This window comes from Dermochelys coriacea, chromosome 16 (genome assembly GCF_009764565.3).
Source record: "Dermochelys coriacea isolate rDerCor1 chromosome 16, rDerCor1.pri.v4, whole genome shotgun sequence".
Taxonomy (NCBI): domain Eukaryota; kingdom Metazoa; phylum Chordata; order Testudines; family Dermochelyidae; genus Dermochelys; species Dermochelys coriacea.
In genome coordinates, this window is record NC_050083.1 from 16,379,925 (window position 1) to 16,394,184 (window position 14,260).

Genomic DNA, 14,260 nt, shown 5'->3' on the forward strand with positions numbered 1-14,260 from the left:
GACTCTAAATTTCCCATGTTACACAATACCGTATGTTCTATGGAAGACACAACTGAATGTCTGAATGACTATTTCAGTTCAGACAACCTTAAATTCAAATAGAGTCTATGAAGATGCAATGGACTCTCTATGATACATACTATAATAGTCTAATAAAATGGGTACAAGAATCCAAATCTTAGACACTGATTTTCCCTTTAAGAGTAATCCCGTATTTTAAATAAGTTCTTCTTCACTCCATTTGGCACATTAGGGGATTGGTGTTTAATCTAGCATTTTACATGTTTTTGAGACACTAACGTATACTTGTTTAATGATCCCCCTTTGTGTCTGATTTCCAGATCCTTGTACCTCCTACTGTAGAAAAAAGTCAGAATAGCACATTCCAGTTCTGACATTTCTAGCTCCTGAACTGGGAGTAGTTACTAAGGAGCACTTGAATCATACTGCAAGTGCATGGGATACAGTCCTTGCTCCCAAACCGTGGTGAATGCTGTACAGCTGAGATCACTGAATATATTGGATGTGAGTCTGATCTCACACCAGAATAAATCAGGAGCAATTCCAATTAAGTCATTGGAGTTGCACTGGTGTTTAATTGGTGTGGGATCAGAACCAGACCCTCAGTACCTAAAAATGTAATGAAATTGCAATTTCTTGACTCCCTTTCTCACCCACATCTGTCATTAAACATAAAAATTAAACATACAAATCTTGAAAATCATAACCTATCACATTATTTATCCAAAAACAAATGTCAGCTAACCAAGGAGGGTTCTAGTTATTCTAAGCACTTTCCACAACCAGGGTATCCAAAAGCACAAACATTATTGGCAAACCATCCTGCTTACAAATGATGCTTAATTTGCAGTAAATAACCAAGTTAATTAGGAGTAATGATCCCCCAGACAGTCTCCACATCTAATTATTCCTTTAAAAAATATCTGGCTGCTTGATGCACTGCAGAAAAAGATCTAGAGAGGATTTTTTTTTCATTCCAGTTTTCAATTTATCTCACTACATTATTAATTAATAATAATTAATATTCAGGCACTCAAATTTTTATTTACAATTCAAGGCATGAATTATTTATGAATTATGATATGAACTTTTAAATTTAATTAAGTAATTTAGAGGTAATTAATGTGTAAATTCTGAATATAAACTTCCTAGTTGTTTATCTTAAAAGTGCAGCACTTGTCATTAAAAAAAGACCTTTTTGAGATGCAAAATTACAGGGTTATAATAGACCATCAACAGGCTGACAGATACAAAGTACATTATCACTTGGTCTTCCCGACAGTTTCCTCATTTTTTCATGAAGAATCAACATGCAATATCAGAATGCATCAAAGTAAAGTTGAACAAAAGCAAACAAAGCATTACCACATAGCAAACCTTTCAGTGCAGGCAACTTTTATATAATGAAATACAACCTGCCTTGAACGACTACTACTTGTTAATAGACTTGTGCAGGTAGTACCTGTACAGAAGACTAGCAGTGGTTCCAGTATGTGTAGCAATATTGATACTGCAGGCTTTTATAACTGCAGCTCTAGGCTTCCCCATCACTTAGGAAATGATTCTGTAACCCTTACTCACATTGCATCCCCAGTGGAACTACTCTTATGAGGAATTGCTATTCATTGTGAGTAAGGGTTACAGAATCAAGATGAAAGTGAGCTGTAGCTCACGAAAGCTTATGCTCAAATAAATTTGTTAGTCTCTAAGGTGCTACAAGTACTCCTTTTCTTTTTGCGAATACAGACTAACACGGCTGCTACTCTGAAAAGAATCAAGATGACCTCCCATTCAACCATGCCTGTTCTAACCAGCAAAGAAGTTGTCTGGAACAGCCCAAGCTCAGCAGGTTACAGGGAACACAATCAAATTAGAGGCAAATCAACATTGACTGATACAGGTGAGATCTTAGTCCTATAACTCGGCACAGTTGTCTCTAAAGTTTGGGAGTACTTGTGGCACCTTAGAGACTAACAAATTTATTAGAGCATAAGCTTTCGTGAGCTACACCGATGAAGTGAGCTGTAGCTCACGAAAGCTTAGGCTCTAATAAATTTGTTAGTCTCTAAGGTGCCACAAGTACTCCTTTTCTTTTTACAGATATAGATTAACACGGCTGCTACTCTGAAACCTATCTAAAGTTTGGGAATCACTCTTTCAGATGAAAAAACAACAAGGAGACCTTGTGGCACCTTAGAGACTAACAAATTTATTAGAGCATAAGCTTTCATGGGCTAAAACCCACTGGCTAAAGTCCATGGAAGCTTATGTCCAAATACATTTGTTAGTCTCTAAGGTGCCAAAAGGACTCCTTGTTGTTTTTGCTGATACAGACTAACACAGCTACCTCTCTGAAATCTTTCAGATGAGAATTTGTCAGCTATCAAATTTCCTTCTAACTGTACATAATCGATATTTACCCTGGGAGAATACATCTGCACAAGGTTGGTCGGCATTGATCGATTTTGATATTTGCTGATAGATCTGGAAAACTCTGGGAAAGTTTCTATGATATTCCAGCAGGTGCTTTGCAGTCTCCTGTTCAGATATGCCTTCCGCCTCCACCAAACGCCATTGCACCAGAGGGTCGCTTGGCCAGTCAAAGGTGGTATGGTACACCTCTAGAAGTTAAACAGTAATTAGGACCCATTACGAAAAAGAATTTGATAGAACTTGTTCAGTTTGCAAAAAGGTTCCTCATCATAATCAAGGTCTAGATTGTACCAAGACCTTAGGTTGGGGCATAAGGAGAGTGGAAGCATAGTGATTCCTTCCTAACTACTACTGCATAGCTCCACAAAGAAGACAGATAGTGGCAGAGAGAACTAGCCAGCCATGTGACAGTGGGGGGTAGGTATGTTTGTGTCCCTTAGTGGGGTGCAGCAGTGTGCCCGCTACCACTACACACTGGGATCTCCAAAACAGATCTATGCCTATCTGGTACCATCAAGCCTTTAATTAAGAATACAAATAATACTTTGCACTTCCCTAGCACATTCCACCTAATGATCTCTAAACACTTTTTAAGCATTAAAATATTGATTCTTATAGCACAGTTGTAAGGTAGGATATTATCCCTGTTTTCCAAATGGGGAGATGAAGGTGCAGAATGGTTGCCCATGGTTACACGAGAAGTCTGTGGCAGGAGCTGGGAACCGGACTTAGATTTCCTGGCTCCTACCCTGAACTTTACCCAAGGCCTTTGTAGAAAAGCAAATAAAAGCCATCTCTTTAATTCAGCATGTCCTCCCAGTGCTACTCCTGAAACAACTGACATGGGTTCCTGTGGAACACCCAAAGAGTGCCATCTGCAACACTGCCATTTCCTGTTGGCTCTCTCACTTGGCATCACACACAGTGGAGGTTATCCAAAGGTGTTATTGCCTTTTATGGAGAGGCAGACATTCAAGGTCTATCAAAGATGCCATGGTAAACAGTAAAATTCTTATGGTGTGACTACACATTAGGGTGACCTGTGCTGTAATAGAGCAGTGCTGCTTGCCACAAAACAAGTCTTTACAAATACTTTCCCCACTAAATTGGTGCAGAAAATGATACAAGTTGAATTTAAAACAACATCTGATTCAGAATTACATTGCCTACTAACATCATAAAGGGACAGCAGTAAAAAATCAACTTTAAAAGCATCAACACTTCAGTGTCTCTTGGGTTGACACAAAAATGTTCTCCTGATGGGATCAGTAACAAAAGCATACTACACCTTTTGTGGATGGATCAATCCTTTTCCCAAGGTTCCTCTCAATAAGCACTGTGTCTGGAGCATACAGCACGACTAAGCATAGAAGAAACAGAATAGAAATGCATTTTCAGTTAGTTACTGATTTCATTTCTTGGAAATGCTTCCAAGTGTGCTCTGCAAGTAAGGATGGATTGATGCAGTTCATGTACATTTAGCCATCTTCCCCATTTATAGCATTTTTCCTTATTTGCCTGTATTTTACCTATGAACATTTTATTTTGGGGGAAAATTTTGGCCAAAACTATCAGTCAGGTGGCACTTTTAGGAAGAAATATATTGTGATAAATACAAGGCTCAATTTAATACATTCTGTGATGCAATAATCTTGCTTCTTTTATGGTCATTCACTTACTAAATTCAACTAATTTAGGCATGTGCATTTGATCTTGCAAGGTTCTTCTTCATTTATATTCTAATTAAGGGTGCTATTTGCTCTTGGTTAAACAGATAAAAGTGAGGAAAGAATTTGACCTTCAATATTGTTAGCTACCTTCAGAAATGACCTTTTAAACAAAATGTAATACATACAAGTATTATCCAATAAACATACTTTTCTAAACACTATCATAGTGATTCTGAATTCTTTTACTAACAGCGGAATTGTGATCAAATCCCAAGTAGCAAATTATCTTGTCTCTGCTGACTACAACTGGGGCTGTTGAGTTGAGCTGTACAGTTTTTAAATCATTTTCACCAGCCCCAGCCCCACCCCCACCACAATTTTCATTTTTCTCATGCATTTTGGATAGGGCCCTATCTAATAATGACTTGGAAATGCAGACAGTCCCAAGGTGGGCAGGGCAGGTGCTAGGGTCTTGTCCTTCAAGGCCCTGCCACTATAGAATTATCTTTGCTTTGACTTACCCAAGATTCCACCTGTGGCATGAAAGGTCAGGCTTAAGGCCTGGGTGTTTCCATTTCATTTTGTATGTATTGAGTAAATTGTATTTATTATTCTATCATACAGAGGGAATGACTTGGGGGCTCTTTTAGATCCTTTTTGCTCCCAGGAATCAATTAAAGCAGAATCCTTGAGATTTGGATCCTGAGATCAGAGGAGGTTTGGACTCAATGGAGAGGCGGAGAGGCACAGCTGTTTGCAGTCACTTGCTAGAAGAGGCTTGAATTTTCTGGACTAGAGGAAGGTAGTGGGCTCTGAAGTGGTAAGATGACAAAGGTTCATCTAGGTAAGGTGGGGTAAATAATTCAACAGACTGCCCCAAAGTTTGGGGCAGAGGGGCGCCCATTTAGCCATTTTCTCCAGTCCAGTGACTGTTTCTGGTTTGCTCTGATCTCTTGGGCATGTTATATGCATTTAAGAAATACTGGTTTTAACATTTTAAGGTGTTTTTGTTTAGGTCAGTAATGGCTTTTGCCTCTGGCACACAAACAATCTTGTATTTCTTACCAACATGTCTCGGAGTGATGCCAGCTAATTGCAGCATCCATGCTTGGTCCCGGTTTTCAGGAAAACCTTCCAAAATCCAACCCTATTGCACAAAAACATGAAAGAATTATTGATCTAAACAGAGGGAATCTTAACAATTAAATCCTAGGACTAAAAATCCCATTTGTTGAACACAGACTATCTGATTCTGATCTCACATCAGTGTAAATCAGGTATAAGTCATGCATTTAGACCAGGGCTTCCCAAATGTTTCCAGAAAATGTACCCATTTCCCAGACTAAAATATCAGTTAACATTTGAATCTCCTTCTACCTCTTTGAAACACAGAGTTATCTCACCTGCTCAGACAAAAACAATTGTAACCTCATTTCATTCTTTCCTAGAGGACAAGTTCAACCTATGAAATATTTTTAGAAGAGATTTAGGATCATAATCTTATACTGACCCTAAAACAAGGGGAGGATTTGGATAATGAACATATTCAGAGTACTCATCCAAGAAATTGTTTAGTACAATCCATATAAACCTCTTAAATGAATGACTGATGAAGACTCTTCCAACACTGAGCTCATCTATGGAATATCATAATCATATCCAGTGAGTGGAGGTAGTTATAAGTTTGATGTTTTGAAAGCTCGATAGTTTCAGTACTGGGCACTTTTGAGATTTTTGAGTGTCAAAAAGATTTAATTGCCTCTACAGATCACTGAAGACCCAATTCTGTAAGGTGTCAAGAGCAGTTGATTCTCAGTCCATTCAAATCAATGGGATTTAAGGACATAGCACACACACACACCTCCCCCAGGATTGAGCCCTTGGTAATACTGCTAGTTACATCATGTTATTACCTCTTTAATATTTATCTGGATAAAGCCTGGATCCTTGGATCTGACTGAGATATGCTCAACAGAGGACATGAGAAGGTGGAGAGGCAGCTGGGGGGCAGTTCATATTCTGCATGTGTCAGAGCAGCCTCAACACTGCTCTAGTTTATGGTGTAAATGACAGGTGGGGATATTTGGGGTATACCATGTTCTTTCCAAGCACACTGCCCGACATAACCCCTATTTGGGGGTGGGGGTGGATTTTAGAGGTTAGAACAGACTAGCTGTAAACCAGTCTGGAATTCCTCTTTGCTGGGGGGAATCTTCAGATGTCATTTTAGGGCAGCTTTATGGCCCCTTTATGCCAGCAGAGCTGTACAAAGGGGTCATAGCATGGGCCAAGGTCTGGCTTTAAATGCCTAGTTCTTATTGCCTGGTAGTTCATATTTTTTCTAGAAAGCTGATCTCTTAACATTTCTATAGGATACATAAAGTTAGGGTGCAGTCAGCTGGGGACTGGCTAAATGCAAATGAATTTATCCAGATTTATTTATATTTTGCCATATTTTAGATCATTTATGTGATTAACTTTTTTCCTAATTTTGGATAGTTTTAAAAAAAATATTTTTTATGGAAGATTTTGGTACATGAGAAACTGCAAATAAAGCCATCTTTCAGTTGACTGCACTTCCAATTCCTATTGAAGATTATATACCATCTTCCTCCTCACTCATTGTATGATTCATTAAGTTCACATAGTATTATAAATAATATAAATTAAACTTAAAGAGACACCATCAAAAATTAGCAACAGATATTAAAAAATAATTTCACATGTTAACACCATCATCTCAATTTATTACAACTGAAATAATTTCTTAAATCAAATTTACTTTTCACCACTTGAACTATTAGCACTCAGCTTGGACAGTAAAATCAGACAGATCAAATTATTATCCCAATTTACCAGAAAGGAAAACTGAGGAACAGAGCAGTGAAGTGACTTGCTCAAGTTCAAACAGAGAATCAGAGGAGTTAACAGGAACCAGATCTCTTCACTTCTTGTCCTGTGCTTTAGCTGCAATATCATCCTTTCTCCTTTATTTAGGGTAGAATTCACACCCACATCCACCCAAAGCCCAAGAAATCAGATTTGATGTGAACCATTAAGCAGGCATTAAGGAGATATAACATTTACACATCCCCATTACACATTAAGCAGGCAGACCATGGCGTTGCAATGCAGTCCTTCTAAAGTGGTTACTCCAGCTTTCTGCAGAGGGCAGTCCACACCTCTACAATACAGATGTGATGCCCCTTTGCCTGCACACATAAAGTTTTGCCTCCAAATGGGACCTTGTTTTGGTCCTCAGTACCAAAAATGAATTTCATCCAGCAGGGAGAAAAGCATCTGAATGACCTAGAGTATAAGATGTGTTCTGCTGTGGATGTTTGGGAGAAAAGAAACTGACCATTTGCAGTGTTGAATGTGTCAGAAAATGACACGTACTAATAACCCACCAGTAAAATGGACACTTACATATTCTACTCGTGATTTATTTTTAAAGTTTCAATCTAAAAAACCTAAAAGGATACAAACAAATGTCTTCTTTCTTGAAAAAACAAAAACAAAACAAAACAAGGCAAAAATACCCTCAAACAGCACAAACCCACCACTACAATTTTGAAATATTCAAAAGAATACCAAGCAACACAATGGATAAAAAAAAAAGAGAAATTAAACAAATCTAAAGAGCAATGAGCACTGAAGAAAATATGCACTCTTTCATTAATTTCTTAAATTATACAGGAAAACTCATAGTAATGGAAACCTACTTCCCATAGCTAATGAAGCAACAGAGCAAAAGAAAGAAAATCCTTTTGCTCCCTTAAGTCCTTGTTATAGCCAGATAAGTGTTGGACTGAACATCTTAAAAAAAGAAGCATTTACAGATCTATGAAATACCACAGGAGTGCTGCAGCATTACTCAATTTCTATGTGATGCAGTATCTGAAATCTACCTCTCTTATGTCTCCGGAGTCTAAAATCTGCTAAACTTTGTCTAAATTTCTCTCTGTTAGTTGTTTAGCTGAACAAGTCCTTGTCACTGTACTCCCAATAACTTTCTGAGGTGATAAGGAAGCTGAAAGAACATATCTTTGTATGAAAAAAGACATTTTAATACTGTATTGCATTAGCTAGCAATCATCGTCATCTCCCACATAAATCTGAAGCTCTATCACTATGGGGTACAAAGATTTTAGAATTATTTCAGCTAAACATACCTCAGTGACTTTTGTAGGAGGAAATCTGGGCATTATAATTACACAAGAAAATAGATAGACCTTAAAATTCCCTAATTTGCCTGATTTCACTAATATGCCATCCTGCAGTTATCTGAGAGCAATAAAAAGATTCCGGTAACTGCAAGCCATATTTTGCCACTCCCAGTGTTTGCTTTATCAAATTAGGATGAACCGCTGAAAAAGGTCACACAGGTGCTAAAAAATCAATTTTTTCCCTTGAGAGTTACAGAGGAGAGAAAACAGAAATAGGTTCCACAGTGTTTTAGCAGTATGGTAGGATCCTAGGCATTGTAAATGTAATCTGTTCAGCCATACATGTGAAACTGAGTCCTGTACCCACAGTGAGCCAGACCCTAAGATGATGTAAATGAGCATAGCACCTCCGACATCAATACAGCTATGCCAATTTACACCATTTGAGGACCTGACCCACTATCTCCATTCCTAGTTTAATATTCTTTGGAATCCAAACTAAACAACATATTACAAGGTTTCTGGTGCCAGGGCAGTTTAGATGCATTACAGCTCAAAAGCAAATACTTGGCAATGAACAAAAGATAGAGGATGATCTTTTTAACAAGATGCAACACACTTTATAAGATTCACATACAATTATACAAATGCCAAGTCCCTTAAAGCAGATGCATACAATTTAATGGCTAAAAGTTTAAGTAAGAAATCATAGCTCAGTGAATAGCTGCGTGTAACAAATATATTTTAAGGCACTAAACAAATACATAATAAATAAACCCTATATAAATAGTTAGCTTTTTGGATCTTATTTCCAAGGTCTCTGAATTCTGAGGTACCAATACTCCCTAATTAGAATATATTATCCATCTACTTGACACTTCAGTGAAATGTCTATTCTACCACAGAGTTGTAGCTTTGTTCAGAGCAGGTTTATTGATATTCTGATGCATTCCCTCTCCATACCCCCAGTGGCTTGGTTCTGTTTTATCACACATCAAAAAGGCCGTATGCTCAGGGCACCCCATGCACAGCTCAGAGCTGGAGGTCTGAACAGCTGCAAGTTGTATGGTATCACAGGAGGGACAAGCTCCAAGCAGATGTCACAGATTAAAAAAAAAAAAAAAAGACAGTAAAAAGGGAGTGTGGCTTGGGAACTAAGAAAGAGGTAGCAACATACAGCAGAGCAAGACCTGACTTAAAATATATGCCTATCGTGCTTTATGCAAACACTGGTCTTTTCTGCCCTCCTGACTATCATTAAAGTGTAATTAGTAACTTCACTTAATAAGAATGTGTTTCTTTATGAAGCCATCTATTTTCTCTTCTTGATAACAATAACCTCCAGGCATCCAAGCATGGGCAGCACATCCTTACATCTAGCCGTGAATAAAAGCTAAGATCCTGAGGAATCCATAATGCTTCATTCTGGGGCCATCATCTACTCCCCACAACTGGACCCTCAAATCCCCTCCAACTTAAGGATAGTGATAAATGCGGCATTCAGCTCTTGCCTTAAGGTCAGGTAAAGTGCTCCTTGGAGACCTATCTCACTGTGTAAATCAGCAGCAATGAGCTATTTGTACAGATATCATCTAACTCCTTCAAATTCAAGGAATCTGGAGCAGACGAAACCCAAGGTCACTCTCAAACAAGGGTGTCCTTTGCTGCAGTGCAGTATTGCAATCAACCTATCAGTGACTGACACCTTCCACCCAAATAATAGTTACACTGACACTCAGCTTTCTTTTGTTAGGGTTTGGCCTGAGCATCCTCAAAACTCATTACAAAAATAGAAAGCTATTTGCACAGATAGGGTTAGAACAAGGCAAAGAGTGAAGAAATGCAGAAAAGCAACATCAATCACATTAGACTTGAGAAAGAATTCTCAGCCACAGGCCCACAGCTTTGGAATGCCCTCTCACAAAAGATTAGAAAGACCACAAATCTTGTTGCCTTCAGAACAAAATGTCTTCACCATTGTTTTTCCACAACATTCAGATTTTTTAAAAAATGTATTATATGCCCTTCCCTCCCATCCAAAGAAAGGAGAGGTAACCAAACAACAAAAAATTATCAATGAATACCGTCCCCTGTGGACCCAAGTCTGTTAGATAGCGTGGCAAGGAATGCAGTATAAATAGTGAGATAAGCAGACAGACTTAAAAGTGACATAATAATTCTTACAAGAATAGGAGCATCCAGACTGATGTAGGCTGCATGACCTTTGCTGACTGAAACTCTCCCATGACCGTAGCTACCTCTTGCCAATACAATGCACTGTCTCAGGCCTTTTGATGGCAACTCTATAAGCTTCAATTGCACAATCTTTTCTGCAGTGAACTACTCCTTTATTTATTCTGACTGGGCCCATCCTCTTCCTCCATCCCTGTGAATTAGGGGGAACAAGACCAAAGGGAATCGGGGAGGACACCTCTAGCAAAGATGCCACAATAATCACTATGCGGAGGGCAGTATATGTGAAAGTATCTACTGACAAGCTGATTCCTGCAATTTGTTGGTATTAGGAGTGTGACACTACACCCCATATTCTTCATAGAGATACTGTTATCTCCATTTTATGGATATGGCATAACTCAGATGTGTTTTATGCAAGATGGGTCTTTTGAGATATCATTGGAAAGATTATGATTTGCTGAATATGATTATCCTATTTGTATGCATGTATCATTTATGTATCTGAATTTAGGAATATTGTCTATGTATCAATTACAAAAGTGTTTGTACCTGGGAAACGCCCACAAGACAGAATGCAATCAGTCTGGATGGGCCATAGGGGAAAACAATAGGACTTTGAAGATGCTAATCTCCCACCTTACTGAGAAGCTTCCTGGAATGCTAAAAATGTCCATAGACTTGTGGCTGATTTGACACTGCAGGTGCATGTGATTATGTCACCTGGTACTGGACTCCATCATAGAATACCAGTATTTTCAACTAAGAGGGGTGGGAATCCCACTGAAAGACAAAGTAAATCCCGCCATATGTAAATCCTATTTAAGACAGGGAAATGAGTTAATCAGGTTTCATTCTTCACTGAATCCCTGCCCAGGATGACTGCTGAAAACATCTAAGAAACAAGGACAAAAGTGGGGGAGGGAGAAGAGCTGAGCCCAGGCTGGAAAAGGTGTCTGGCCTATGAAAGAAATGCCTAAAACAACATTTAGGGTGAGAAATTACTACCTGTAACCAGTTTCTTTAGTATATTAAGCTTAGTTTGTGTGTTTGTTTTATTTGCTCAGTAATCTGCTTTGATTTGTTGGCTATCCTTTATAATCACTTAAAATCTATCTTTTTAAAATCTAATAAACTTATTTTTGTTTTCTCTAAAACCAGTTTATGGAATTCATAACTGGGGAGCAAAAAGCTGTGCATATCTTCCTCAATCTTGAGGGAGGGAATGAATTTCATGAGCTTACACTGTATAGTTCTCTGTGCAGCGCACGACAATACAATTTGGGGTTTACACTCCAGAGGGGGTGTGCACTTGAGTGCTGAGCAATTCCTTAGCCGAAGCTTTCCCATGCAGTGCTGATTTCAATGTCTGTGTCTTTCTGCAGCTGGAGCTGCACCTGTGTGTGTGTGCTGGAGAAGGCCTGAGGGCCTGACTCAGCAGGATAGTGTAAGGAAGCCCAGGCTGGTGGAACAGGCAGCCTCAGGGATACTCCAATACATCAGGTGGCACCCCAGACAAAGGTGAAATGGGGGCAACCCATCACAAGGAGGACTAGAGGTTGGAGGAGATCACACTTTGTCAATCTCTCTATTGGAAAGGAAACTCTTTTCCCACATAAAAAGCATTTTGCTAGCCTCAGTACTGAATAAGAAGCCGTGTCCTGTTTAGACAAATAAATTGATGTTAATGGGCCAAATTCTCCCCTCTGTTACACTAACACGGTACACTATCAACTTGCATGGGGTTGCACAGATGAAACAGGAGGCAGGATTTGTCCCACTGATTACATGATCTCACCCACCAAACAACAACCAAAGACAGATCCTGTAGCCAATGCAAGTGTGAGTTCATCACTTTTTACACCCAACCACCAGCAATCTTTTCTTTCACATCAATGAAAGCCTCTTCAACTCTCCTGAACTGCTTAGTATCAACAAGTAAAATACCCCAATTACTCAAGTTAATCACTGGCAAAGGCTTAGTTCCCAAATGATCCTGAGACTGGTGCATAAGGTTCAACTGTCACTCTCTCAGAAAGCCATGCCTAAGGGTGCAAATTCACCACTAGCAACCTCTACACTAGACTTCTCCAGTTCTATAAATTCATTCCACACATTACATCCCAACAGCACCAAGAATTAGCCAGTGGAGCTATAGACACCATGTACTAACTCTGTAAGATGAAACATCCTCATATCAGCTTCACAGGTCCCTTGTTCTAACATAATGCTTGCAATAAGTTTTCTGTGTATGCTGTAAGACCTACCTGCCTGATCCCTTGCAGTCCTAACTACATTTGTATTAGAGGAACACACACATACAGTCTCAGCAGAGCTGTTGATCAATAAAATTGTACTCCTTAGAGGATGCCTGTGACATCTATAAACCTGTGAGTGTCAAAACAATGGCACAAAAAATTCTGTATTCCTACTGTCAGTGGGATGAAAGCTGTGCAATTAATGCCAGCCCAATGACACCACAAGGAGAAATAAAACAAACAGCTGGTGGTACTATGTTAGTCCAGCACACTGCTCCTGCAATCTAGTAACATCTTCAGTATAAAATACTGACTTGTGTTATGAGCAATATAGCATAAATCTATAGAAAGAATTCAAAAATCTACAGTCCACAATATTAATTGTATTAGATTTCACTTAAAAAGAGTAATAAAAATGCACTGATCCTCTTTCACATGGAAATTAAGCATGCGCAAGAAGAGGACATCTTTACGTTTAGTGGCTGTTGATTACTGCACCATTATACATTCTTCCTAGAGCCCAGTGAACTTATTCACATCTAACTCAACTAGTAGCAAGCACTCCCTTTTTGCTTAACTTGGCTTTTTTGGAGATGTCTGTAAGTTTTTATTGCCCCAAATGTCTCATCACTGCAAGCACTGGTTCAGTTTTTCAGTTCAGTAACAACAATGGGAGTGACAGGGTTCCAGGCAGTTCCTGGCATTTTAAGCATCATGATGTCCTACTTAAAGCAAGTTTACATGTTTCAGCAGCTGGAAGTGCCTTTTCTTGACTCAAACTCCGATCATTGCCACCACCAGTGGAGCTTAAACAGCATTAGCAACTGTGGAAAATATGGGGCAAAAAAGTGTAGTGTGCACAGGACCTTTGGAGAAGAGTGGAATTTGTCTGCATATTGAAGAATGTCAACACTTATCTCAATAGCACCACAATGAACATGTAAGAAATTTAGCTGTTAAAAACATGTGTGCTTCAGCCAGAGAGAATATGGTTTCTTTGAGGGATGGGAGTACATTACAGAAGGTTTAGAAATACTCTGGTGCTTTCCAAAAACTCCTAAACTGAAGAATTATTCGCCAGTAAACAGAATCTGCTTTGAAGGCCTTGTCTGCACATATCTTCTTTCTCTAAAATTTCCCACCATTTTTACCACCAATCACCTCCACTACTGGTGACAACAGTGGAAGCACTAGTGTACACAATGCACTAGCAGCTATCATTTCAGTAGGTCTGGTCTGGTCTGACCATGATTAAAAAACATGCTTTTAAAAATGCTAGTGGCAGCCTGTAACCTTGTCTACGCTAGCGACCCCATTGCTTTCACCACCAGTGGAGTTGCACCAGTGGTAGTTATGGTGGCAAATCTGAGTAAAAATAAAAACCTAGCATAGACACTCCTTTCTTTGATAATGCAAGGACAGTGTGTCTAGTGGTTAGCAGTCAGAACTCCTGGGTTTCATTCTGGGCTTTGATGTGTTTTGTAATTATTTTTATTTCAATGGGTTTGGCCTCTGA

The 14,260-nt window shown here is 39.0% G+C and overlaps 1 protein-coding gene across 6 annotated transcripts in view; it reads right to left on the reverse strand.

Annotated features, from left to right (window-relative positions):
• Window positions 1-14,260, reverse strand: part of AK8 (adenylate kinase 8) — a 115,683-nt gene that overhangs the window by 68,150 nt on the left and 33,273 nt on the right. For 5 of the 6 annotated variants that reach the window (XR_005289220.2, XM_043498806.1, XM_038374968.2 and 2 more), the window contains exons 6-8: window positions 5,190-5,271; window positions 3,743-3,814; window positions 2,442-2,642 (exon numbers count right to left, since the gene is read on the reverse strand). Coding sequence is in view for 5 of the 6 variants with exons in the window: in XM_043498806.1 (XP_043354741.1) it covers window positions 2,442-2,642; window positions 3,743-3,814; window positions 5,190-5,271 (355 nt within the window). In the remaining variant the exon portion in view is untranslated. The remainder of the gene's footprint in view (window positions 1-2,441; window positions 2,643-3,742; window positions 3,815-5,189; window positions 5,272-14,260) is intronic. The other variant, XM_038374971.2, reaches the window with a different exon arrangement.